General features: G+C 46.6%; 2 protein-coding genes across 2 annotated transcripts in view; both read left to right on the forward strand.

The window, feature by feature from the left end:
* The first annotated feature begins 2,481 nt into the window (after positions 1-2,481).
* Positions 2,482-4,178, forward strand: GKN1 (gastrokine 1). Its single transcript, XM_063175154.1, is given in 5 exon segments — positions 2,482-2,676; positions 2,816-2,956; positions 3,090-3,200; positions 3,623-3,758; positions 4,090-4,178. Coding segments are annotated over 5 exon segments (672 nt in total).
* Positions 4,179-5,871: 1,693 nt separating this feature from the next.
* The window catches only part of ANTXR1 (ANTXR cell adhesion molecule 1), a 35,745-nt gene continuing 14,796 nt past the window's right edge, over positions 5,872-26,820 (forward strand). The window contains exons 1-12 of the mRNA XM_063175100.1: positions 5,872-6,464; positions 13,200-13,271; positions 13,754-13,825; positions 15,232-15,313; positions 16,183-16,216; positions 16,836-16,915; positions 17,713-17,781; positions 18,340-18,420; positions 21,770-21,830; positions 22,640-22,738; positions 26,225-26,294; positions 26,525-26,603. Coding sequence (XP_063031170.1) covers positions 6,313-6,464; positions 13,200-13,271; positions 13,754-13,825; positions 15,232-15,313; positions 16,183-16,216; positions 16,836-16,915; positions 17,713-17,781; positions 18,340-18,420; positions 21,770-21,830; positions 22,640-22,738; positions 26,225-26,294; positions 26,525-26,603 — 951 coding nt within the window. The 5' untranslated portion in view covers positions 5,872-6,312. The remainder of the gene's footprint in view (positions 6,465-13,199; positions 13,272-13,753; positions 13,826-15,231; positions 15,314-16,182; positions 16,217-16,835; positions 16,916-17,712; positions 17,782-18,339; positions 18,421-21,769; positions 21,831-22,639; positions 22,739-26,224; positions 26,295-26,524; positions 26,604-26,820) is intronic.

Genomic DNA, 26,820 nt, shown 5'->3' on the forward strand with positions numbered 1-26,820 from the left:
TCAAATAAAGTCCTTCATTATGTATTAACTCCAGCTTGTTTCTCATTACTCTACCCTTTTTCATCTAAGAACCCCTCCACAAAAATATTTTTATTGTCTCCCTTCTGCCCCATTTGACGCTCTTTTCATTGCCAGCTCCCAACACAGGACACAGACAAAGAGCTGGGCAAGCCCCAGGGTGTGGATGGTACAAACAAGGCATTCACAGTTAGGACCCTCCTTCCCTGTTCAGAGAAAGATGCCTCCCATTAAGAATCTTGATTCAGGTGGCACAAAAGGCAGAAAGAAAGAAGGGCAAAGCATTGAATTTGCCTTTTTTAGGGGAAGGGGAGTCTCCTTTGTGGGATTTGCAGAGTTGTTCTACTCCTAGAATGAGGCAAGGTTGGGATTCCTGTTGCTCAAATCTTTACAATCACGATTATTTCCTTTTCTCTAACAAAAATGGCAGGATGCCCCAGGTTATCCAGGCAAATACAAATCTGTCTTTAGTGCCAGCACCAGCCATGCCACATCCCTCAGGTTCTGCCAGACTCAAATCAGCCCTTAGTCCATAATCTGGTGCACACTGGCACAAAGCATCACTGCAAGTTTACTGGGAATCTCTGCTCTGCTTCTGATGATCACTGTTGTTCCTTTACAGGTGGCTGCTCAATACACTGAGCTTACCATGAGCACTTTTCTCTCACCTCCCTGTACGCCATGAATTCAATCAGGCAGGTATCAAAGCCTCCTCTTATCAGAGCACTTCCCCAGGAAACTCGTCATGCTTCTGTGAACACAGGGCACCTGCCAATAAGGCAAACCCTTATTTTCAGATTTAACTTTGGGATATTATGCATAAAAAGCAAGAGTGCACATCAATTAGCAGCAGGTTTCAACATCAGTTTGTGAAAGTTAACAGAATTCAGTGGCAAGTGTTGGTCTGTTGCTTGCTGCATAGATGAAACCTGCAAAGGAAAATCAAATTAAAAGCCCTTCAGAATGGCACACACAGAGCCCAGGGCTGCAAAGGGTGAGGGTGCAAAGGGTTTAAGAGCATTTAAACACTGACTCATTTACAAAGTGATTCAATGGTGTTTACTACAGTTACAACAAAGACTGAAATATAGATTCTAGATAGCAACATTCATACCCTAATCACTGCTCGTGCACCCACACAGGCCCAGAGCTGTTTGCATCTCTATCTGTGTGTGCAAAAGGACCTGTTAAAAATTCCCCTGAGTTCACTGGAAGGGGTCAAATGCCTTTGCAGTGGGTGAGGGTTGAGTCTCCAGGAGTGGGGGATTCCAGCCCAGCTTTCAGGAAATCAGATTTTGACTGCAAACCTGAGGCTTTGCGAGCTGCAGGACACATCCCAGTCCACAGGAGAGGCTTGAGGAGCCCAGTGCAGTGCAGGGCAGCTCAGAGGGCCCCTTAGCTCTGCTGTTGATGGGGTCAGGAGATGGTTGGCCTTCATTGCCAGGAGATTTCCACCCTGGCCTGTCCCAGTTGGTAACAATGGCCCCGCTGCACCCAGGCTGTGATCCAGGTAGATCATGTTCCCAGGCTGTCAGGGCTGAGTGATTGTCCCTTGTTCCCTGCTGGGTCAGGGAGCCAATGCTCCTGACAGAAGCAGTGTCACTCCCACGTTTGCCTCTCAGAGCTCCCAGAGCAGTCGTGAAAACCAGGCTGGGGCCAAGCCTGGATGTACAGCCAGCACAAAGGCACTGATGGCTCTTTGGGGTTCCCAGCTGGGCTTCCCAGCCGCCCCTCTGAGGCCACAGACCATCTCCCCTTTAATCTGATCTCCAAGGGCAATAATCCCCCAAAACCTGGCCGCTGCAGCCAGTGCTTTATTGAGAGAAACACTGCTGGGAATCCACAACGCTCAATCCTTACCTCCTTTAATCTATCCCAGAATTTGGAACATCAAGAAAAGCTCCCAGGAGCACCACAATGGAAGTTCACACCACTGTGGCACTGGGGTTATGCCTGAGCAGGAGAAACATCATACACGCGGCATTGCTGGAGGAGGCAATAAAACCGATTTATTCTTTTTTCATACCAACAGATTCCTACCTCATAATCATCAGACTCCAACAGATCAAAATTTTCAGAAGTAAAATCCCCATATTGATCAAGTAGTTACACCAGGAAATAATTATCAGGGACATGCAGCAGGGAAACAAATGACAAAATAATTTTATTGCAACATTCAGCCCTTCCACACCTAATTCTGAAAACAAATAAAACGTGGGAGGCTCACATCACTTATTCTGCCTTCAGCAGCATCAGTTCTGCAGTCAGGATGCATCTCTCCGTAAGTATGCATGCTTTTCTTCCTTATGAACTGAAACTTTGATTCAAACCCATTCCTTTATCTCTCAGAAGGGCTCCTGCCTCTCTGGAGCACTGAGGATTTCTCTGGGGACATCGTGCTCCTCCAGAAGGAGCAGCTCAGCCCCTGGGGTAAAGCAAGGATGCTTCCCTTTGGGGGCACTGATGCAATCCCAGGTTGAAAGCAAAAAAAGGATCCAAGGAGGACCCTTGAACATCAGATTAGGAAAAGGGAAGGAGGACTCCCATGACCAGATTTGTCAGTCAGAGCTGCAGTTACACTTTTGTATTTGTTTTTGATTTCAGATTTGGACTGCAGTCCTTCTAGGACTCGTCCTGAATCCAGCCCTTGCTGATTACGTGAGTACAAATGAACAATTCCACAATGCTGCTCTTTCTATGTTCCCTGCTTCATGAGATATCCTTGAACCTTTCATTTTTCTAAAGCCTTGGGGAGACAATCACTTGAAAGCCTGTGTTCTTTCATTTGTTTTTCTAGCACCAGCAGACTGAAATAAGCAAGAAAATCTCCATTAGTGGAGGCTACCAAATTATGACCATCAATAGGAAATGGCTGGTGGCAAGTATTGAGCAGAAGACCAACCATGAGTACTGGAAAACCATCTGGAACTATGACACAGTGAGTGCAGGGAGGGGCTTGTTCAGAGCAGCTCAAACACTCAGTAAAAACTGGATTTTTACTTTTTTTTAATAGGTATGAAATTCCAATATTAATGATTAAACTCCATGCGGTCAACAACTTTATTTTACAGGGCTTTATGGCCACCAAAGTGCTGCCAGAGAGAGCTTGCTACATTTCCATAATGAACAGAACAGAGATGCCCAGCTTTGATGGACTTCCCCAGCTGGCTGCAGACCTCAGGGTGAGATTGAAAAGGAACAGTTATTGGCAAGTTGTACTTAATGCAAAGTGAAACCTTGCTATTTCGAAAAGCAACACATACTTTAAAGACCAGATTTGTCACACCATTAATTAGATAGTTTTATCAATTTCAATGACATTTTAAAACAATGTGACTTTCAGCTTTTGAAAATTGGAATACCCTTGTTCAGGTGCTTCCAGTGGAGGGTTTACATGTTTGGCCAGTGTTGTAGCTCAGTTAGATTATTCTTATTGCATAGTTTACATTGTTACAACGTTATTGTTATTGTTATTTCTATTGTTGTTATTGCTATTATTGTTGTTATTATTATTTTGTAACAACTAAAATGAGGAGTGTGCCTGGAGTTGAGCAGAGCAGGGCACTGATCTTGCTGAGTGCTGGTGTTTGCTCTTTAGAACCAGAGGCACCCAAGACCCCCTAGCAAGGAGATCACCTTCACCCTCATCAGGAGAGCCATCCGTGACCTGGAATCTTATGGACCAGACATCTTCTCCACGTGCAGAGGGCTCTCAACTTACGTGGCCTATGAAGTTCAGGGTGAGTGCAAGCAGAGGAATTCTGTCTCTGAACATTTGTTCAATGCACAGTTGCTGCTCTTGCACCTCAGAACCCACAGCACGCAGGGGCTTCAGCAGTTGTACAAAGGGTTTGACATCTCTGCAATCAGGACTGGGCCAGGGTGGGGTCACAGCCCCCAAAAAATGATCCAAACCAAACCCTTACAGCTTAATGGAGCTTAATTTTGGGCCCCCTGAAATGCCCAGTTAATAAAAAGGGTGTTTCCAAGCACCTCTGTCTGGGCTTGACCCAGAGCACCTAACAGCATCTTTGCCTCATGGTCATTGTTTTTCTTTCCTTGTGTTTGAAGGACCCCAATTCAATCTTGGATCGTGCCTCAAGCTCGACGTCCTCCAATATTTGGCCCTCACCTACTGCCACAACGATAACTTTGTGTAAATCCTGCCTTTCCTGAGCTGCTGCCCAAATCCAGCCCTGCTGGAATCATTCCCTGGCATCTCTTCTTCCAAGAGATTCCTTCCTGAGGATTGGGTGCTGGAACAGATCAGTTGGTGAGCAGAGCTATCAATTAAATTCCTTCATCATGGAATAACTCCGGCCTGTTTGTCATTACTCTACCCTTTTTTCATCTAAGAGCACCTCCACGAAAATATTTTGTCCCATATTTGCCCTTTCACTGCTCTTTTCATCCCAGCAGAGCCAGAGAGCTGGGTGTGTGTGGTAAAAACAGGGAATTCACAGTTTGGACCTTCCTTCCCTGCCTGGGGAAAGATTAAAAACCTAGGGGGCACAAAAGGCAGATAGAAATCAGTGAAAAACAACGAATTCCTCTTTTTTAGAGGAAGGGGAGTCTCCTGTGTGGGATTTAGAACAGCTCTGTCCCTGACACAAAGCAAGGCTGGGATTCCTGTTGCTCCAATCTCTGAACAATTACAGCAGCCCAGGGAAGAAAGAAATCCTCTCGGCCACCGAGTGTCAGCCTCGAGTTGCACGGCTGGAAAGCCTGGCACAGAGCATTGCATCCCCTGACAGCCCCTCCGAGCTCGCCAGGTGTTGGCATTTAGGGGATTGGGGCTGTTGGTGTGCCCCGAGGGGAATTTGGGATCCCTGCAGCAATAAAAGCTCAGCTGGAGGCACCAGGGGCTCCCCTGCCTGCTGTGGAGCCTGGGGTGCTGTTTGTGGAAGGAGAGGTGAGTGTGCATTGATTTATATTCTCCTCTCCTTGGAGCAGGGGGAGGTCAGGCTTTGGAGTTTGGGGATTTGGGGCAGGCTTTGGTGGCCACAGGAACTGCTGGGCACTGCTCAGGAGCGAGAAAAGGCAGGGGAGGAAGCCTGGCCCGGCTCTTCACCCCTGAGAAGCTGCCCCAAGGTTTGAAAGGTCTTTAAATCCAGATTTTGTCTGTGTGGGGAACAAAGCTGTCCCTGCACATCTCTTCTGTCTGTATGGGGAACAAAGATTTCTCTGCACGTCTCTTCTGTCTATGGAAATAAAAATGTCCCTGCACTTCTCTTCTGCCTGTGTGTGGGGCAAAGATGTCCCTGCACATCTCTTCTGTCTGTGTGGAAATAAAGATGTCCCTGCACTTCTCTTCTGCCTGTGTGGAAATAAAGATGTCCCTGCACATCTCTCTGTGTGGGGAGCAAATTTGAAGTGACAGGATGGAGGGAACGGCCTTGGGGGCAGGGTTAGGTGGGATTTTGGGTTTTGGGAAGGAATTCCTCCCTGTGAGGGTGGGATTGAATTCCCAGAGCAGCTGAAATCCCTGTAAGTGCCCCCAAGGCCAGGTTGGGGCCACCTGGGACACGGGGAGGTGTGGGACCCATGGTGGGGCTGGATGGGCTTTGAGGTCTCCTCCAACCCAAACCATTCCAGGATTCCCTGGGATTTTGGGGAGAAATATTGGGAGAGGGGCTGGGATGGGGTTCCCAGAGCAGCTGTGGATCCCTGGCAGTGCCAAGGCCAGGCTGGACGGGGTTTGGAGCGCCCTGGGGCAGTGAAATTGTCCCTGCCAGAGCTGGGCTGGGCTTTGGGGCTTTAGGTCCGTCCTAACCCAGCCCGGGCTGGGATTCCATTCCGTGCTGCAGATTTTGCGGCCGCGAGATGGCATTCTCCGAGCTTCTCTCACCAAGGAAAAGCAGAGCTTGCCGTTTTCAATAATAACAATAATAATTAAAGGGAAGGGGGGGAAGCCACAAACCCTCCCTGCGTTTGCTGAAGCCCGTGACAAAGCGAGAGGAAGAGGAGGAGGAGGAGGAGGAGGCTGCTCCTGGCAAACAATGGTGCTGCTCCCCCAGAGCTGCCGGGGACACTGAGGGTCGAGTCCCTTTAAAAAGAAAAAAAGTTAAATACAGTATTGTGCATCTTGAAATCCGAAACCGAGAAACAAGGGGGAAGGAAAGCCTGGCAATTCCTGCGGACAGCTGTTGCGAGCGGAGTTTTCAGGAATACAATTCACACCGAAACCTTCCGGGGCTCGCTGGATGGCTTTTGTGGAGAAACCTGGGAAATAAAACAGCCTCGGGAAGAAGAGATTTTTTTTTTTTTTCCTTTTTCTCCTGCTCTGTGGATATAATGGCCACTGCAAAGCAGAGCGCCTGGAGGTTTGGTTTGCAGTGCGCCTTGCTCGCCGTTTGCACCCTCACCTGCGACGGGCACGGCGGGCGGAGAGAGCACGGAGGTCCTGCCTGCTACGGAGGCTTTGACCTGTATTTCATCCTGGACAAGTGAGTCCCGCCCGCTTTGTTCGTTCCGCCGGGCTCTGGGCTGGGATGAGGAGATTTCCCTCCGGGTTTGGGGTTTGCGCGAGTCCCCGTGTCCCCAGGGCACCGCGCAGCTCCCGCTGCTTGCTGTGTTATTGCTGTGGTGGCTCCGGTGCCTAAATCCCTTTGTGCTCCGCGATGGCATCGTGATGGGTTTTACGGGGCGGGAGCTTTGTGTGTGCTGAGCTCGGGCGTGTTGGTTAAAGCAGTGCCTAAAGAGCGCAGAATTGGCCCTGGAGAGACCAGTTCCAGGGCTGGGAACATGCAGGGAGTGCAGAATTGGCCCTGGAGACACTAATTCCAGGCTGGGATGTGCAGGGAGTGCAGAATTGTTCCTGCAGGCACAAATTCCAGGGCTGGGAACATGCAGGGAGTGCAGAATTGTCCCTGCAGGGAGTGCAGAATTGGCCCTGGAGACACTAATTCCAGCCTGGGATGTGCAGGGAGTGCAGAATTGTCCCTGCAGGGAGTGCAGAATTGGCCCTGGAGACACTAATTCCAGCCTGGGATGTGCAGGGAGTGCAGAATTGTTCCTTCAGACCCCAATTCCAGGGCTGGGAACATGCAGGGAATGCAGAATTGTCCCTGCAGGGAGTGCAGAATTGTTCCTGCAGACGCCGATTCCAGGGCTGGGATGTGAAGGGAGTGCAGAATTGTTCCTGCAGGCACAAATTCCAGGGCTGGGAATATGCAGGGAGTGCAGCATTGTTCCTTCAGACACAAATTCCAGGGCTGGGAACATCCAGGGAGTGCAGAATTGTTCCTTCAGACCCCAATTCCAGGGCTAGGAACATGCAGGGAGTGCAGAATTGTTCCTGCAGCAGCAATTCCAGAGCTAGGAACATGCAGGGAATGCAGAATAATCTCTGCAGGGAGAGCAGAATTGTCCCTGCAGCACAAATTCCAGGGCTGGGAACATGCAGGGAATGCAGAATTGTCGCTGCAGGGAGTGCAGAATTGTCCCTGCAGCACCAATTCCAGGGCTGGGATATTGCAGGGAGTTCTGCCCATGCCCACAGCTCCCAGAGAGGGGCTGCTCCCCTCAGAGAGGGCTGAATTCAGCTGCTGGGATGGAGAGCAGCCCATTTAAAGAGCTTCATTTGCCCGAGCTGAGTCACACTTTCTTTGTTTCTTCTGTTAATCAAACGCATATTTTGCCTGTTTAGCTGTTTGTGCTGCAGATAACTTCCTGCCTCACTTTTTCATCACTAACTGTGGCAGTGTCACCTCCTTGGCGCTGCACCAGTGCTGCTTTTCGCAGATGGGGATGGAGCAATGTGGAATCGTTTTGTGCTGAGCTTTGGAAAGCTCCTTACTAAAGCAATACAGCAATTAAAAAAAAAAAAAAAAAGGAAAAAACCTTAAAAAAATCCTAGCTGAAATAGGTGTCCTGATTTTCTCCATCAAGAGCAGTTCTTTCGAAGCAAAGGCTTGGAAATGGTGGAGGTGCTGCCTGCCAGAGCCATGGCACTGACATTAATAACCATAAATTTCAGAGGCAGGAAAGTGTTTGCACGTTGCCAGAAGCGCTCCCAGACGAAGTTTCTGCCTGATCCTCTGGAGTGTTTTGCAGTAGCTCCCACATTCCATCAGCAGAAATGACTTGGAATTACATAACCCTTTATTACAAAATCCTGGGCAAAACCCAGCGCTGAGACGCTGCCTGCTCCAGAGTGCCAGTGCTCCTGATGCTCCACCTTTTAATTGCAAGGACTATAAACCTCATAACAGTGATGTCCAGCTTCCCTTGGTCGAAACCATAAATCCCTGAGGTGATGTTCATCTTCCTTTCTCAAGCTGCTTTTCTCTGCTTTATTAAGGTGTGAGATAAGTGCGTTTCCTTTATATATATTCCAAAGCTATAGTTTCAAGGATACAGGCAATATTCTAAAATTATACTTCAAAAGGTTATTATTGCAGAGCTTTTTGTGGATTAAATGCAAGTAAAGAGCAACATCCTTAATGCTTTAATTCCAATGCTCCTGAATCAACAAGGGTTAATTGCAAACAAAATATAGGTTCATAGGCTTTTTCCATGGTTTATTTTCCTCAGTTATCGTTAGAATTGGCATCTATCCCACTGTCACTCTCCACACATGTGGCAATCACAAATACACACATTGACACGAAACACAGCTTTGCATTTCTCAGATGAGCATTCCTGGTGGAAGGAATGGGCCGGAGCTCCCTTCCAGCCGGGACCCCGCGAGTGCCTGCAGCACTCTGTGCTCTCTCTGCTGATTAATGGAAATTAAGGCACGGCTGCTTGTTTGTTAGTTGTTTTCCTGCACAACCCCTGCCAGCCAGGAGGAGAGGAATGTCCTGAGGGGTTTGTCCTGCTCTGACCTGAGCCCCGTGGATCCGTGCTGGCAGCGAGCTGTGTGCTGTGGCACGAGATATCAGCATTTCCTCCAAGGATTGCATCACCCCTCTGAGCCTCCGTGCTCTGGAGGCCTTTCACAATCGCTCCTGCAGGGTCTGGGAGGGCACAGGATGCTTTTGGGCTCGTTGGTGTTGGTTTTGAGGAGCTCAATAAAGGGATGCTGCACAGCTTCTTAGGTAAATGGCATCTCTGGGACTTATAGCCCAAACCCAGCAAGCTTAAGGAGATTTTTGGATCAACACCAGCCCCTGAACCAAGTGTCTCCATGTCCTCCTGCCAGCTGCAGAGCCCATGAGACCTTGGTGTCAGAGTTTGGGCTGGATTCTGTGCAATCCCTCCTGGATTGTGACTGGATAAAGCCACAGGTGCAGAAATGGAAAAGTGGAGTCTAAAAAGTGCAAGAAGGACCAAGTCTAGGGAGGCTTGAGCAGCTTCAGGTGCAGCTTTGGGTTCTGGAGCACCCTGTCCCAGCGAGGAGGAGGAGGGCACTGCTGAAGGAGCCACTGCAGGGTCTCTCTCCACACCTGACAGGTACAGAAGGCCAGAGCAGGTGGCCACAGAAGGTCTCACTCTCCTGTTAAAGAGATTGGTTTACTTGGGTTTTGTAGCCATGATTTTTTTCTGAAAAATCCTTTCCTTGGGATTTTTCCTCCTGAGAAGCTGAGAGGCCTCAGGAACAAAGTGTAAACAATGGTAATCTGCTGCTGTGGGATGCAACAGGTGCATCTGTGATTGGTCTCATGTGGTTGTTTCTAATTAATGGCCAATCACTGTCTGGCTGTCTCAGACTCTCTGGTCAGTCTCAAGCCTTTGTTATCATTCCTTTTCTATTCTTATCCAGCCTTCTGATGAAATCCTTTCTTCTATTCTTTTAGTATAGTTTTAATATAATATATATCATAAAATAATAAATCAGCCTTCTGAAACATGGAGTCAGATCCTCATCTCTTCCCTCATCCTGTGAACACAGTCACAGGGTTTAATTTCCATCTATTGGGCCCTCCTCCAGAAGAGATCTTGGCATCCTCAGGACGAGCCTTTTCTTCAATTGCAAGTTCACAGCATCAGCCATTCAGCTGCAAAGCCTTGGCTCACCGCTCATCTCGGCTCTTTGGGGAATATGAGGAGAGAACTATTTGAAAATTGGCTTTTCTTATCTTACAGTTGGACTCTAGAAACGCTCATCCTGCTCAGAGCTCTTGGCCTGGCTCCCTGTGCAAAGGGAGTGTCATTTACAGTGTGGCTGCTGAGTGACACAGCTCAGGGAGGTGGCACTGCGAGCTGATGCTGCTTTTGTGAGCTTTGCTCTGGCTGCAGAAATCCTGGTTGTGTTGGGTTGGTCCATTTTTATTGGCTGTGTTTGGTTTGCCCATTTTTGTTGGTTGTTTTGGGTTTGTCCATTTTGTTGGTTGGCTTGGGTTTGCCAATTTTTGATGGTTCTGTTGGGTTTGTCCACTTTTATTGTTTTTATTGGGTTTGCCCATTTTTGTTGCTTGTCTTGAGTTTGTCCATTTTTGTTGCTTGTGTTGGGTTTGTCCATTTTTGTTGCTTGTGTTGGGTTTGTCCATTTTTGTGGTTTTTATTGGGTTTGTCCATTTTACGCCGAGTGAAGAACATGAGAATTCTGAAGTGTGATTCCGAAATTGTATTTGGGCAGGGGCTGCTGCTCCCAGCTCCTCGTGCCTGCCACCAGCTGGGTCAGGAAATGTGGGAATATCCTCTGAGGTGCTTTTGGGAGGGGAATTTTTGGTCTAAAGCAACCGGAACAAGCATTAATTGGTTTCTGATTAACCAACCTTGCCTCTCCAAGCCTTCTGGAGACTGATGTGACCCTTGCTATAAATTCAGGTGGTTTTTATGCCTCACCACCTAAAGACAATAAAAACTTCTTTTCCAGGCCAGTTGTAGGAAATTATCTGGGCCTGGAGTGCCTGTGGAATTCAAGCTCTCTGAGTTATCCCATCCATCCAGGGGGAATTTGCACCTGGGGCTGAGCCCTGAGTGTCTCTGTTCTATCAATCTGGGGGTTGAGTTTCCTGTCTGAGAGCAACTCCTGATGTTGTCACCCCTCACCTCTTATGATTCTAATTTTCCCACTGCCTGTGGTTTAATTGGTTTATCGAGAGCTTGGCTATTGGTGTTCCTTTGTTCCTTTTTAATAAACATTTGTGTGGGGAAGGAGCCTTTGCGCCATGTCCTGAGGAAAGAAAGAAATGAAGAATTCAGCACTAAAAGCATTTGCTGAGGGTCCTGCCTGCTCTGCCTCTCCACTGACATGAAATAAATAATAATAAATAGCAACAAACCACAGCTTTACATCCTGTGGTTTATTCCTGAGCAGCCAGGCTGGGGTGGCTGCAGCAGGCTGGGGACCTGCTCTGCCTCTCCCCCAGCATGAAATAAATAATAATAAATAGCAATAAACCACAGGTTTACATCCTGTGGTTTATTCCTGAGCAGCCAGGTTGGGGACCTGCTCTGCCTCTCCATTGGCATTAAATAAATAATAATTAATAGCAATAAACCACAGCTTTACATCCTGTGGCTTATTCCTGAGCAGCCTGGGGACCTGCTCTGCCTCTCCCCCAGCATGAAATAAATAATAATAAATAGCAATAAGCCACAGCTTTACATCCTGTGGTTTATTCTCTGAGCAGCCAGGCTGGGGACCTGCTCTGCCTCTCCACTGGCATTAAATAAATAAAAATAAACAGCAATAAACCATAGCTGTGTATCCTGGGTTTATTTCTGAGCAGCCTGAGGACCTGCTCTGCCTGTGCCCTGGCACTCCCAAAGCTGAGCCAGGACAGCTCCTTTGCCTTTTCTTCCTGGGAAGTGAAAAACCATCTCAAACCTTCACCCTTTCTTCCTCAGGCTGCAGACCAATGAATTTCTGTCGGAGCTGGAACGGTTATTTCCCATGTAAATATTTCTAATTGTACTCAATGAATTCAATAAGTGATGACACATTTATTTTCCAACTCCAGGAAAGATTTTTTTTTCCAATATTAATATTCCAGTGTTCACAGATGTGTTTATGCCAGAAGGGGCATTTTGTGCTGAAAGATTGTGATTAACCTATTTTTTCCCTCGTTCTTACAACATAAAGAAGAATAATCCAACCCCATTACATCCTGTGGTTTATTCTCCTGAGGAGCAGAATGAGTTTGTTTTGTCTTTAGCTGAGGTGTGGAAGGATTAACCAGAGCAGCGGAGATGTGGATTGAGGTGTTTTACTCCTCATGGGCTCTGGCACAGTGGAAACTCTGGAGGAGTTCAACAATCTGTTCCTCCAAGTGCATGTAATTCTCAGAACACACTTGGGCTGCAAGCTCTGTGTAATGGTTTGGAGGTGAGTGGGTGGAATTAATCTAAAACACTGTGCAGAGGCAGCTCCTCACTCTCACAGGGTTTATTTGTTTGGTTCAGGCTGTGTTAAAGCCCAGCCTAAGTGCCAAGGGCAGCCCCAAACCCTCGATGGAGTGTGCAGCCATGACATTTTCTGAAAAATCCTTTCCTTAGGACTTTTCCTCCTGAGAAGCTGAGAGGCCTCAGGAACACAATGTAAACAATGGTTATCTGCTGCTGTGCAATGCAACAGGTGCATCTGGGATTGGTCTCATGTTGGATGTTTGTAATTAATGGCCATTCACAGTGAGCTGGATCAGACTCTCTGTCCGAGCCACAAACCTTTGTTATCATTCCTTTCTATTCTTAGCTTAGCTAGCCTTCTGATGAAATCCTTTCTTCTATTCTTTTAGTATAGTTTTAATAGATATTATATATTAATTAAATATTAAAACAATAAATTATATATTATATTATATGTAATAATTATATATTAAAACAAATTATATACTATTATAAAATATTAAAAATATTTTATAAAATATCACTAGTATTATAATGTCATAATATAATAAAATATTTATAATTTTATAATTTACAATTATTTATACTATTTATAGAATATTAATATTTATAAAATATTATAAATATAATAGTATTATATTATAGAATTATAAAAATATAATAAGTTATTAATAATAATTATATGTTAAGATAATACATCAAGTCTTCTGAAACATGGAGTCAACATTCTCATCTCTTCCCTCATCCTGGGACCCCTGTGAGCACCGTCACAGGAGTGGGAATTATTTTGATTTTAAGTGGAGTGGGAAATGTCAGTCCCAGCTTGATGTCTCTGGATGGAGTGCAGTGAGTGCTGAACAGAGGAGATGCCTCCCTGGGCAGTGTGGGGCAGAGCAGTGACCCTGACGTGTCTGTCTGTCTGTCTGTCACCCCTGTGTCCCCAGGTCAGGCAGTGTCCTGCACCACTGGAACGAGATCTATCACTTTGTGGAGCACCTGGCCAGGAAGTTCATCAGGTGAGGAAAGTTCTGAAATCCCTAGGGAAATCTGGGGGTGCCAGCCCTGTGCTGCTCCATGGGGAAATGTGGTGCACAAAGGGCTCACCCTCCGTTCACTGCTGCTCCCCACGCTCCTGTTCTGTGGGCCAGGGGGAGATAAAACAATTCCATTTATTCCTGCCTGCCTTCCCTGGCTCAGACCTGTGGGAGATAAAACAATTCCATGTATTCCTGCCTGCCTTCCCTGGCTCAGAGCCTCCAGGCCCTGGGTGAGGAATCCCTGGGCACAGGGGATGGGATGTGCTGTGACAAACCTGACCCACGTTGAGCCCTCCCTTGTCCCAGGGTGCATTTAAGCCTTTCTGGCTTTAACAATCCCAGGTTTCACAAGGATTCCCCAAGGTTTCCCTGGGCTAGCAAAGCCCAGGGCTGAACACATTTCCATCCTGCTGGGCTGGGTGTGATTGTGTCACATTAATTCCCTTTTTTCTCTCCTCCAGCCCTCAGCTGAGGATGTCCTTCATTGTCTTTTCAACCAGAGGGACGATTCTGATGAGGTTAACAGAAGACAGGTAAGGAGAGGTTTAAAGTCAACAGCAGCTTCTGTGTGCTTTTGTCGGAGGAGCAGAGGCTCGGTGCCTGTGGAACATCCTCAGGGATGAAAATCCCTTCCCACAAAAGCAGCTTGGAAGGCAGAGGTGCCACCCACACCCCTGGCTGGGGGGCAATGAGATTTCCTCAGGGCCTGAAGGTGTGGCACAGCCAAAGGGAGTTTGGGGTGGGTTTTGTGGCAATACCAGATTGCCTTGTTTGTCAGGAGTGTCCCTGCCACTCCCTTACAGAGCCCCATGTTAATCCCAGAAAAATCTATGGGATGGATTATTTTATTTTATTTTTTCATTTATTTTATTTTTACTTATTTTTCCTTTTTAATATTTTGTGTTGTCTATTTTATTTTATTTTTTAAATGTTTTATTTTATTTTTATTTTTATTTTATTTTTTAATTATTCTGCCTCGCAAGGAGAGCTGGATGAGGTCCCTAAATCTCTCTCGCTTCCTCTTTTCACTCCACTGCCACGTGGAGCAGGGATATATGTTCCACATGTGTGGGGTGTGTAAGCCAGCATGTGTTTTACATCTCGGATGGCTGGGATCACATTCCAGAGGGGAGGGAGCTGGCCGCCTTCCTGCAGAGCAGTGCACCCTCACTGCAGCCTGGAAATGTCCCTGAACCAGCCTGAGCATCTCCTGCAGGGCAGGGCTGGGAGGATGGACCAGCCTGGGGAGGCACTGGGTGACTCTGCCTCCCAATCTCTGTGCCCTGCATGCCAGGACAGCCTGGGGGCATCACCCACCTGTGCTGGGTGCCAGGACACCTTGGTGGCTTTGCTCCTGGGTGTCACACTTCCACCAGGACGCCCTGGTCCTTTGCTCCTGGGTGTCACAGTGCCACCAGGACACCCTGGCTCCATCACCCACCTGTGCTGGGTGCCAGGACACCCTGGTGGCTTTCTCCTGGGTGTCACACAGTGCCAGCCAGGACATCCTGGTTCCATCACCCACCTCTGCTGGGTTCCAGAACAGCCTGGTGGCTTTCTCCTGCCAGGACACCCTGGTGGCTTTGCCTGTCAGGACACCCTGGTCCTTTGCTCCTGGGTGTCACAGTGCCGCCAGGACACCCTGGGTCCATCACCCACCTGTGCTAGGTGCCAGGACACCCTGGTGGCTTTCCCCCTGGGTGTCACGGTGCCACCAGGACACCTTGGTGGTTTTCCCCCTGGGTGTTACAGTGCCACCAGGACACCCTGGCTCCATCACCCACCTCTGCTGGGTTCCAGAACAGCCTGGTGGCTTTCCCCCTGAGTGTCGCAGTGCCACCAGGACACCCTGGTCCTTTCCCCCTGGGTGTCACGGTGCCACCAGGACGCCTTGGTGGCATTCTGCTGGGTGTCTCTCACGGCCCTGCCTTCCTCGCAGGGAGCAGATCCGGCAGGGCCTGGAGGAGCTGCAGAAGGTGCTGCCAGGAGGGGACACGTACATGCACGAAGGATTTGAGAGGGTAACGGGGCCGGGGGCTGTCTCTGCTCCCCGGGGGCTGCACAACCCTTGGGTATTCCTGCTGGGGGAGAGGGACCCTGTCCCTCTGCAGGGCTGGGGCTGCAAACTCTTTTCATTCCTTTATTTCTGCCTGGGGAAGGCAGTGGCACTGAGTCTGTGTCCAGCAGGGTGGGAAGGGGTCAGTCCCACCTGGGCTGGGTGGGCTGAGGCCACAGCTCACACCTGGGGTGCCCAAAGAACTGCAGACCTTATTGCCTTCTCCTCCTGGGCATGGTTCTGACATATTTACGTATTTTTACAAGCTCAGGTTTTGACATTTTTACATATTTTTACCAGCTCAGGGCTTTCTCTAAAGCTGAGCTCCTGCACTGCCTCCCACGTGGGGATTTGGGAAGGGTTTGAACTGTTCAAGTGCTGCCCCATCCCTGAAATGGGAGCACACGGACTGAGCTGTTGGTTTATTTGCAGCTGGAATAGCTGATCTGGGGCTACTGAGGAATATTTGGCACTGATGTTTAGGAATATTTATTTAGGAATCTTTATTTAGAAATCTTTATTTAGGGATATTTAGGAATATTTATTTAGGAATATTTAAGAAATCTTATTTAGGAATATTTCTTTAGGAATATTTAGGAATCTTTATTTAGGAATATTTATTCAGGAATATTTAGGAATATTTATTTAGGGATGTTTAGGAATATTTATTTAGGAATATTAGAATATTAGCCTGGGATGTTTCTCAGGGAGGGTGAAAGGGGATGGGGTTTTCAGAGAGGAGAGCAGTGGGACACAGCTCTGGGGCTGCTTTGGCTGATGGATGAACAAACCAATTGTTGATTTATTACTGACAATCTTCTGATCTGATTTCAGGCCAGTGAGCAGATTTACCATGAGAATGTTCACGGTGAGAGCCCCTTCTTAATCCACTGAATTTTTTTTTTTCTCTTTCTTTTTGATTGATAACTTTAACAGATCTAAAATAAAATAAATGCAGCTTTGCTGTGGGAAGGGTGGGGGTGTCTCCTGTTCTTGCAGGGACCGGTGCAAACAACTGGAAAAATGTCCTTTCCTTCCCTGTAATGGATGTAAAAACTTTCTGGTTTGGAAGGGAAGGCTGCAAAGGTTTTATGATGTTCCTGAAATGTTGCTCAGGGATCTTGAAGATTTTTAGGCCCTTTCCCCACTATCTTTGTTTAAATCCCAATTGAGCTTTTTGTCACCAGCTGCAAAAGCCCCTCTGGATTTCTGGAACTGAGAGCAGGAATAAAACCAGGTGCTAACTGGGAGCAAATTGGGATTTTGGTGGCTGCAGCCTCATTCCCTGGCCTGGAATGCCACCAGGATGTTCTTGAGATGGTTTAGCAAACCAAAGAATATTTTCTGGGGTGGTTTAGCAAACCAAAAGGTGCTTTCTGAGGTGGTTTTGCAAACCAAATGATGCTTTCTGAGATCGTTTAACAAACCAAAAGGTGCTTTCTGAGGTGGTTTAGCAAAGCCAGCACTAAGGAGGTTTGTGTGTTCAGGTTACAGGACTGCCAGTGTCATCATTGCACTGACAGATGGGGAGCTCCACGAGGATCTGTTTTTCTACTCTGAGAGGGAGGTAAGTGGCTTTGTTTCATGGCCAGGGAGGCAGGGGAACGCCTGGGCTCGCTGCTGGGAATGCAGAGGATGAGCAGAAGCTTTTCCCAGTGAGAAATCTCCACTTTGGTGCTCTGCAGACAGGAATCCAAAGGACAACACCCTGAGCCACCCCAGCTGAGGCTGCTCAGGGGGAAGGAGAGGGGTTAAAACCTCCAGTTCAAAATAAACACAGCAGGAGGAATTGTTCACAGCTGAAAACTCTCAGCGTTTACTGGATTGCTCTGGGAAATGCTGAATATTCTCACTTTCACTTTGCTTTTCTCCCCTCACACAAAGTCAGGACTGCAGAGGGAGGGTGGTGGCTTCTGCCACACCAGAAACTCCCTCAGATCAGCCAGCCTGGCATTGCCACAAGCATCCCTGGGGTTCAAGCACACATTCTCAGCATCCCCAATGTTCCTTTGGATATTCTCCCTGCAGAGATGAGCAATTGGCCCTTGCCAGTCAAACCAGGGTGACCTAAACTTGGCAGAGGGAATTTCTGCATGGGTTTGCTATGGACAGAGTTTTCCCTCTCAGTCTGTCCAAAGTGCAGCATTAAATCCAACAGCAACGACAAGAATTGGGTTTGCAGAGTAAAACCAACATTTGTCCTTACTTTGTACATCTCACAGAACTTTTCTGCTGACCAATCTCATGGCTCCTGCTTAGCTCTAATCACAGTTCTGCTGTCTCTGAGGCCTGCCTTTGCAGCTTTTCTGTGATTTTAAGGGTCCCCCACCGTTGGTGACCCTCCTGTGCCCCTGTCCCCTGCAGGCCAACCGCTCCAGGGACCTGGGGGCCACCGTGTACTGCGTGGGGGTGAAGGACTTCAACGAGACCCAGGTGAGAGCCCGGCCCTGGCAGCCTGCAGGAGGCTCCTGCTCATCACCACAGAGGTTCTCAATGCTCCTTGAGCCCTTCCAACCTCCACAAAGCATCCCCTGGTGTCTGCCTGGCTCCTCTCTGGACACAGGCCCAGGAAAAAAAATCCCTGTCCTGACAGGAGAGCTGGATCAGGCCAATTTCAAGGAATTTTGGAAGAGTTAAGGTTGCAAAATGCCTCCATGATTATGGGAGACCAACCTGTTTTGGGTTTGCCCTAAAGGTCATTAGCCCCTGGGTACCAGTGAAAACCATGTTGTGTCTTGTCTCCAAATCCTTTCTGATCCCTGATCTGAGAAATCCCTGATTTACAAACCAACCAGTCTAACAGGACAAACATTTTCCTGCCCAATAAACCACCCGTGGTTTATTCCCTGTGTTGCCTCGCAGGGGCACCCCAGAGAGAGCAGCTGAGCATTGGAGGGTTTTATTTGCAATCTGGGGAAGCGTTAATTACCTGCCTGCAGGCTAATTGATGTCCCCCTCTGCATTTCTGTTCCGTTTGTCCCCCTGTGGCAGCTGGCCCGGATTGCTGACAGCAGAGACCATGTGTTCCCTGTCAACGATGGCTTTGAGGCCCTGCAGGGCATCATCGACTCTGTGAGTATTGTCACCCCCTGGCTGCACTCCTGAGCTTGGGTTTTCCTGTGATCACCAGAGCCCGCTGGAAAATAATTCACTGCATCACTCAGGCCAAGGGGAGCAGCCTTGGTCTGTGCTCAAATGCTGCTTTGGGGTGGAATTGTCAATAGGGCCCAGTTTCCCCATTCCTGTGGTGCCTTGGGGAGGCTGGGCTAGAGCAGAGTTACAGAATAAAGCAGGGATTGATTAAAAGGATCTCCTGCATGGATCCACCTTGGGCAGCACCAGAGCCCAGCCAGGGCTGCGCCCAGGATGAACCAAAATGGGCACAAAATGAACCCAAGATGAACCAAAATGGGCACAAAATGAACCCAAGATGAACCAAAGTGGAGCCAGGATGAACCAAAATGGGTACAAAATGAACCCAAGGTGAACCAAAATGGGCACAAAATGAACCCAAGGTGAACCAAAATGGGCACAAAATGACCCCAAGGTGAACCAAAATGGGCACAAAATGAACCCAGGATGAACCAAAATGGGCACAAAATGAACCCAAGATGAACCAAAGTGGAGCCAGGATGAACCAAAATGGGTACAAAATGAACCCAAGGTGAACCAAAATGGGCACAAAATGAACCCAGGATGAACCAAAATGGCCGCAAAATGACCCCAAGGTGAACCAAAATGGGCACAAAGTGAACCCAAGATGAACCAAAATGGTCACAAAATGAACCCAAGGTGAACAAAAATGGTCACAAAATGACCCCAAGGTGAACCAAAATGGGCACAAAATGAACCCAGGATGAACCAAAATGGGCAACAGGTCACAAGGTCTGTCACTTTTACAAGTTTTGCTCTATTTACATATTGGAGTTGATTTCCTAGTTACAGATTTAGGTTATGAAGTCCCATCCTGCTTGTTTTCTCTCTTCATTCCACGATGTTTATGTTCTTGGGCCTGAGATTTGGGTGGTTGTCCTTGGTCCCCAGCTAGAGAAGGAATTGCTTTGTCTTCCTACCCTGTGAAGAGAGTTTCCCCCCCATTTTTCCCCCCCATATTTTTCCCCCAATTTTTCCCCCCAGTTTTCCCAGTGCTCTCACATGCACATGGACCCCAGTCCTGCTCTGTTGCTTTTCCTGAGATCTCTGGGACAATCAGGTGCCGCATTTCATTTATTTCATTTATTTCAGAGAGCAGCACAACAACAACAGCAGCACAGCAATGCTTGGCTCCCCAGCCCTGCATTCCCTCCGCAGCTGTTTTTAATGAATCCCAGCTCTGCCTCCCCTTCCAGTTGTGATTTTTCAACCTCCAGGAGCTGCTCCAGCTGAGAGGGGAGGGAAAATTCCCATTTTGGGAAGGAGGGAAGGGCACAGGGATGGATCCCTGCAGCAGCCTGGGAGAAGGGAAGAGGTTTTGTGGGTGAAAGGAATGGCAAGGAGGGCATTGATCACCCAGAGAATAACAGACAATCTCTGGATTCCTGGAAAATCAGGTCCCTCTTCCCTTGCCAAAAGGAGCCCTGTGCTGCAATTGTAATTTTGGTCCTTTTGCCCTAATTCTGCACTTTGAGTTAGGATGTGTGCTTGGAAACTTAATCTAAATCAAAATAAATATTGCAGTTGGCACCGTGGAAGTGTTTAGGGGCAGATTTAATGGTCATGTAAAGGGGTTAGACTGGACTGGGAGATCTGCATCATCCAAATGAGACACCTGCAATTCCCCCCTCTGAGCCAGCAGGAATGTTTGTGAATGGCTGGGCAGAGGTCATTTGTCTCAAATTTAATCATGGGGGGCTTTACTTCATTTTAAAAAGTGCTGATTGTATTTTACATTCTCTGTGGTTTTCCCTTACTCTATTTTAAATTCTTCTATTTTAAATCCTCATCTTTTAAACTCTTCTATTTTAAATTCCCCTGTTTTGAATGCTCCAGTTCTGTTCTCAGCTGCTGACTTTCTCTTTTTCCCCACTCGACAGTTCCTGTACAACCTTGTTGCTGCAAATCTCCTCTCTCCTCACCTGTCAGGCTGCACCAGCTCAGAGCATCCTCCAGCCCCCTGGTACTTTCAGCTCTGCTTTCTCAGTAAAACTTCTGTCTCAATGTTTTAAACCTTCAAATTCCTGTCTAAATGTTCCAAGGAGCAAAGCCTGGCTCTAGGAGCGGCTTTTGCAATTAGGTGTAAACAAAACCCAAAAATTCTCCTTTCCTTACAGGGTTTGTTGCATTGGTTGCTGTTCTTCCCTCGCAGATGTTTCAGTTTAAAGTTGGGAAAATAGTTTTGGTGCTGGGTTGGAGTCACCCAAGGATGCTTGGCTGGCGTTTATTGGGCTCTGGGAGCTGAGCACCCCCAGCTATATTAATAATAAAAATAATAAAAATAATAATAATAAATATAATAATAAATATAATAATAAATATAATAATAATAAATATAATAATAAATATAATAATAATAATAATTTATTAAATACATAATAAATAAAACCTCAATAAAAATAAATAATAAGTAGTGAATATAAATAATAACATAGATAATAACTAATGAATAATAATATATAATAAAATAAGTAATTGAATAAATAATAAACAATATTTTAAATAAATAAGAACATAATTAATAAATACCTAAAAATGAAATAATAAAAATAATAAATACTATAAAGAAATAATAGCATAGATAATAATAAATAAATAATAAATAACAAGTAAATAATAACATGATAAAATAATAACATAATACCTAAAAACTAAATAATAAAATTAATTATATATAATATAAATAAATGATAACATAGATAAGAAATAATAAATAAATAAACCTAATAAAATTAATAATAAATAGTATATCTAAATAATAACATAGATAATAAATAATAGTTAATAATAATAGATAAAAATAAATAAATCATTATTAATAAATAATAAATAAAAATTAATAAATAATAAATAATGCCTCTGCCCTGAGAGCCAAGCCTGAGCCAAGCAAATCACTGCAATAAAGTGCTTAAAGGCAGGGCCAGCCCTCCCAAGGACTCTCTGGCTGAACAGTTCAGCTTAAACTGGAGATGTTTGAGTCTGGTTTGAGTCCACACTTGAGTGATGCCCCCACAGCCCTGGGGGGCTGCAGACAATCAGCAATAATTTCAGAATTATTGCAGAAAATGGGGCACAAAGGGGCAGGGGAGAGCCTGGCACCCTCGCCCTGGCACGGCCCAGGGGGGCACTGGGACCTGTTTGGGGGGTTCAGGGTGGGCGCCCAGGGCTGGAATTGCTCTGCTGGGTTCAGGGGTTGGTGCCACATCTGTATTTCCATCTCTATCTCCGTGGAAACCACGCTGAGGAATTCACATTTTGTCTCTCTCAGATTTTGAAGAAGTCCTGCATAGAGATCCTGGCAGCAGAGCCCTCCAGCATCTGTGCAGGGGGTGAGTATGAGCCAGCCCACGTTCTCCTTGTTGCCCAAAATACCATGTTCAGTCCATCTCTAACTGCTGGAGAGTGCCACATTCACTGATTACCAAATTTCACCTTTATTTTGGGGTGAGTTTCTCTTTCAGGGCAGTTTGCGCTGCCCCACTTCTGCCAAGTGGTGTCAAATGGGATTTTCTTACAGAAAAGGCCTGAATTCCTGCCTGAGAGGAATGAGGGGTTTGTCTTTACAAACTGTGGTGGATAAAACCAGCATTGAGAAATGAAAGGAATAATGGGAAGGATTCCACTGATTGGTGAATGGAAAAAGAATATTTGCTTTTACGAATAAACTTTGGGTTTGCTGATAAATGAAATTGGACGTTAAAGATGGAAGAAGCAATGGGGGAAAACCCCTAAATTCAGTAAGAATTAAAAATGAAAAGGGAGAGTTGTGCATTAGGGGGAAATCTTTGGGATCAGGAAGTCTGGACGTCTCAAGTACCTCAGAAATGGGGGAAAAGACCCCTAAATTCAGTAAGAATTAAAAATTAAAGGGGAGGGTTGTACATTAGAGGGGAATCTTTGGGATCAGGAAGTCTGAACCTCTCAAGTACCTCAGAAATGGGGAAAGAGAGAAGGGAAATGTGGCTGGAAATTGGGATAAAAAGGGAGGGTGCATCCTCCAAAAATCAGAGAGACCCCAGGGGGATGCCCCATGGGCTCTCCCTTTGTTGGAGAAAATCAAAGGGCTCCTGTGTCTCCTTTTTGGACACAAAGCCCTGGTGTTTGTGGCTGGATTTGCTGACGCTGGGTGTTTTGGCAGAGTCCTTCCAGGTGGTGGTCAGGGGGAACGGGTTCCGGCACGCCCGCAACGTGGACAGGGTGCTGTGCAGCTTCAGGATCAACGACACCCTCACCCTCAGTAAGGAGCGCTGAAACTCTCCTCATCTGTTAAAAAAATGTGGATATTGGTGTGGATATCTAGTACTGGTACCCAGCTGTGACGGGCAAGAACCCTCTGACAGCTTAAAGTTGGAAAGTGTGTGTTTATTGTGGGATAACTCCCAAACACACACTGCAGTTTACAGGTGATTACAGAGCGCTTTTATCTGTGCAGGTACTGAATACCCAAAATAAAAATACAAATTCATGGCTTTGGTACACCCCATTCCCAATAAGGATATTGATCTGGTACCAATATCCAAAAACTCTCTAACAGTTTAGAGTTAGGAAGTGTTTGTTTATTGCGGGATAGCTCCCAAATACACACCCAATTTACAGGAGATTACAGAGCCCCTTTATCTGTACAAGTATTGAATATCCAAAATACAAATGCATATTCATGACTTTGGTACATCCCATCCCCTGCTCCATATCGTAATTAGTTCAAAAGCCATTAAGCATGAGTGGTTTGTCCCTTGAAATGGATCCCTTTCATGGGGAGGGGTCCCAAAATGAGGAAGTAAATGAAATCTTCCTCATTCTGACCTTTCCGCCTTTTCAATGCAAATATGACAAATGAACCCTTTGGTAGAACGCCCATTCCCTGTCTTCAGTTGGTTTCAGAACAGAGGAGGCCACAATTGTCTTATGTTCCTAAAAACAATTGTCTTACGTTCCTAAAAACCAATTGCCTTATGTTCCTAGAAGCCATTTATCAATTCCTATATTCTTCTATAAGAATATATTCTTATAATTCTGTATTATAAACCCGGCTAGCCAAACATTGTGCTGACAAGCAATCAATTATTAGTTAACTACTAACTCTTAACTTCATCAAGGCCTACCCGTTTATTTTAGTTAACTCCCATAAAGCTTATCTCTGACTAAAACCTTAGCTCCTCTAAAATCCCTAAATTCCTTAATGTTTATGTCTCACTTTGATAGATTTTTAATAGAATAATAATAATAATAATAATAATAATAATAATAATAATAATAATAATAATAATAATAATAATAATAATAATAATAATAAAGATTTTAAAAATATATTTATAATTTTTCCTTTAATTTAGCAGCTCCCTGGTGGGTGTGGCAGGGAATGAGGGAGGCGTTTTGGCCCATCTGAGGTGACACAACCCAAACCCTCTCCCTGAGAGAGATGAACCAGGATTTTATGGAAACCTCCTGGAGGCTGGAAAGCTCAGCTGCCTTTGTTTGCCTCTGATTGCATCAGGGAGGGGAGGTATTTCTAAAGATAACACTAAGCCAACAGTTCCTGAAACCTTAAATTATCCCAGATGAGGCGCAGCGAGCAGGGCTGGGACGTGCTGAGGTTAAAGGCATGAGCTAATGGGGTTTTATTTGGATTATTGGCAGGGAAAGGGGGCAGGTGAGGGAGCAGAGACTCAGAACGTTCAGGGTAAAATAAAAGGAACATCTGCAGAAAGCATCAGGGGTATTTGGCTGGGCAGAGCAGTGATCAGAGCAATGTTCAGCAGCAGGCTGTCCCCCTTTTCCTTTTTCCCCCTTTTCCTTTTTCCCCCTTTTCCTTTTTCCCCCTTTTCCTTTTTCCCCCTTTTCCTTTTTCCCCCTTTTCCTTTTCCCCCCCTTTTCTTTCCCCCCTTTTCCTTTTCCCCCTTTCCCCTTCCCTTTCCTTTCCTTTTCCCCCCCTTTTCCCCCCCTTTTGTTCTGTTTTTGTTGTTGTTTTGGGGTGGTTTTTTTTGAAGCTTGCTCTTTCATTTGAGGCTTGCTGTCAAAGCATCCTGCATACATCGAAGCTTTATTTTTTTTTAATGATGAGGGTCAGGAAATATTCCAGGTCCTGCCTTGCCAGAAGGTCCCGCCCCTGCTAATGGCACAAGGAATGATTTTCTCTTGCTGGGAGTGATGGGTTTTCCAGGCTGCCCTGAGCTGCTCAGGTGCAGGAGCGCTGAGCTGGCATTGCAGGAGTGCCAGGTACCTGCTTGGAGGGGCACCCACGGAGCCCAGAATTGGCTTTTTTGGGGAGGTTTGACCCTCCTGCGCTCTGCTCAGAGCCAGTTTGGGTCGTTCTGGGGGGGTTTTACAGGCAGCCCCTCCATGGGGTGCAGGAATCTGTCCTGCAGCCGGGCAGGGGATGAGAATCCTGCTTTGTCTGCTGTCCCCGGGCGAGCTTTCAGGCAGAGTTGTGCAAACCAAGCGGGTGCTCCTTTGTTTGGAGCGCAGCTCATTTCTGTGGCCGAGCACAAAACATCCTCCACACAAACTGATCTGTGCCTGCAGCTCAGTAAAGCTTCCAGAGGGGCTGATGGCAGGGGCAGAAACAGAAACAGAAACCTGAGAGAGCCCAGTGAAAGGCCTGGCAGGACGAAGCAGCTTTGGTTGTGTGGGTGCTGGCACGGAGCAGGTTTGGCCTCCTCTCCTCTCCTCAGCAAAGGGAAAGCAAGGGAAGCTGATCTTCGTTTTCTTGGCGTGTGTGTGCACCGAGACAACGTGGTAAATTCATGATATGCTCATAAATCAGGGTGAGGAGAGCCCAGCTCACGCAGAGGGCTGGGAAAGGGGTGGGCAGCCCCAGTGTCCCCAGTGCCACAGAGCTCCTGAGCATCACCCAGGGCTCCTCAGGCTCTGGGGAGTTTCTCCCATCACTTTTAAAGAAGTGAGGTTCAGGCTGGAAGGTTTAGCTGAGCTTCAGAGGCTTCTGCCTTAAAATGCAGCATTTTCTATAATGTACAGATATCCTAATGTACCTATATCCTAATATCCTAATACTCCTATATCCTAACCTCTGTAATGTATCCTAATATACAGGAAATCCTAAGGTACAAATATCCTGATTTCTGTAATGTACAGATAACCTAATGTACCTATATCCTAATTTACCTATATACTAATTTCTGTAATGTACAGATATCCCAATGCACCTATATCCTAACTTCTATATTGTACAGATATCCTAATATACAGATATCCTAATGTATCTATATCCTAATTTCTGTAATGTAGAGATAGCCTAATTTACCTATATCCTAATTCACCTATATGCTAAAGTACCTATATCCTAATTTCTGTAAGGTGCAGATATCCTAATGTACCTATATCCTAATTTCTGTAATGTACAGATATCCTAAAGTACCTATATCCTAATTTCTGTAAGGTACAGATATCCTGATTTACCTAGATCCTAATTTCTGTAAGGTACAGATATCCTAATGTGCCTATATCCTAATTTACCTAGATCCTAATTTCTGTAATGTACAGATATCCTAATGTACCTATATCTTGATTTCTGTAATGTGCAGATATCCTGATTTACCTATATCCTGATTCACCTATAGCCTAACTTCTGTAATGCACAGACACCCTAATGTCCTCATCCCCCGTCTCATTTATGCATCAATGGCGAGGAAATCCCTCATTTAAACTTTCTCTTTGGGGCCCGTGTGGGTGGTGTGGCACTAACCCCCCTGTTCCCCCTCTGCAGATGAGAAGCCTTTCGTGGTGGAGGACACCTACCTGCTGTGCCCAGCACCTGTGCTCAGGGAAGTTGGCATGTAGGTTTTTGCTGCCCCAAAATTCACCTGCCCGTGGGGAGATGGGGCTGGGTCTCATCTCTGGATTCTGTTTTCCTCTTACTTGACCCCAAGCTGCCATCCTCCGGCGCTCAGTGCCAGCTGTGCCCTGCAGCAGTGGCAATTATCTGCACACGAGGATTTCTGAGCACCCAGGGCACCAGACAGGGGGCTGGGCAGGAGCTGCCCTGACCTGTTTCTGCTTTTTCCAGGGAAGCAGCTCTGCAAGTGAGCATGAACGATGGGCTGAGCTTCATCTCCAGCTCTGTCATCATCTCCAGCACGCACTGTGTGAGTTGGGGTCCCTGAAATGCTCCTGGGGGTGCAAAGGGGGCTTTGGACGTGTGGCAGTGTGACATTTTGGGTGTCTTGTGTGCCACAAGGTGGCCATGCCTTCAGGCTCCAGGTCTGGGCTGGGACAGGCTTGGGGAGGCTGACCTAGAGCACAGTTTAGGAATAAAGCAGGGATTTATTAATAATTTATTATCTGTGGATCCACCTTGGGCAG

This window comes from Melospiza melodia, chromosome 23, assembly GCF_035770615.1.
Source record: "Melospiza melodia melodia isolate bMelMel2 chromosome 23, bMelMel2.pri, whole genome shotgun sequence".
NCBI classification, from domain to species: Eukaryota; Metazoa; Chordata; class Aves; order Passeriformes; family Passerellidae; genus Melospiza; species Melospiza melodia.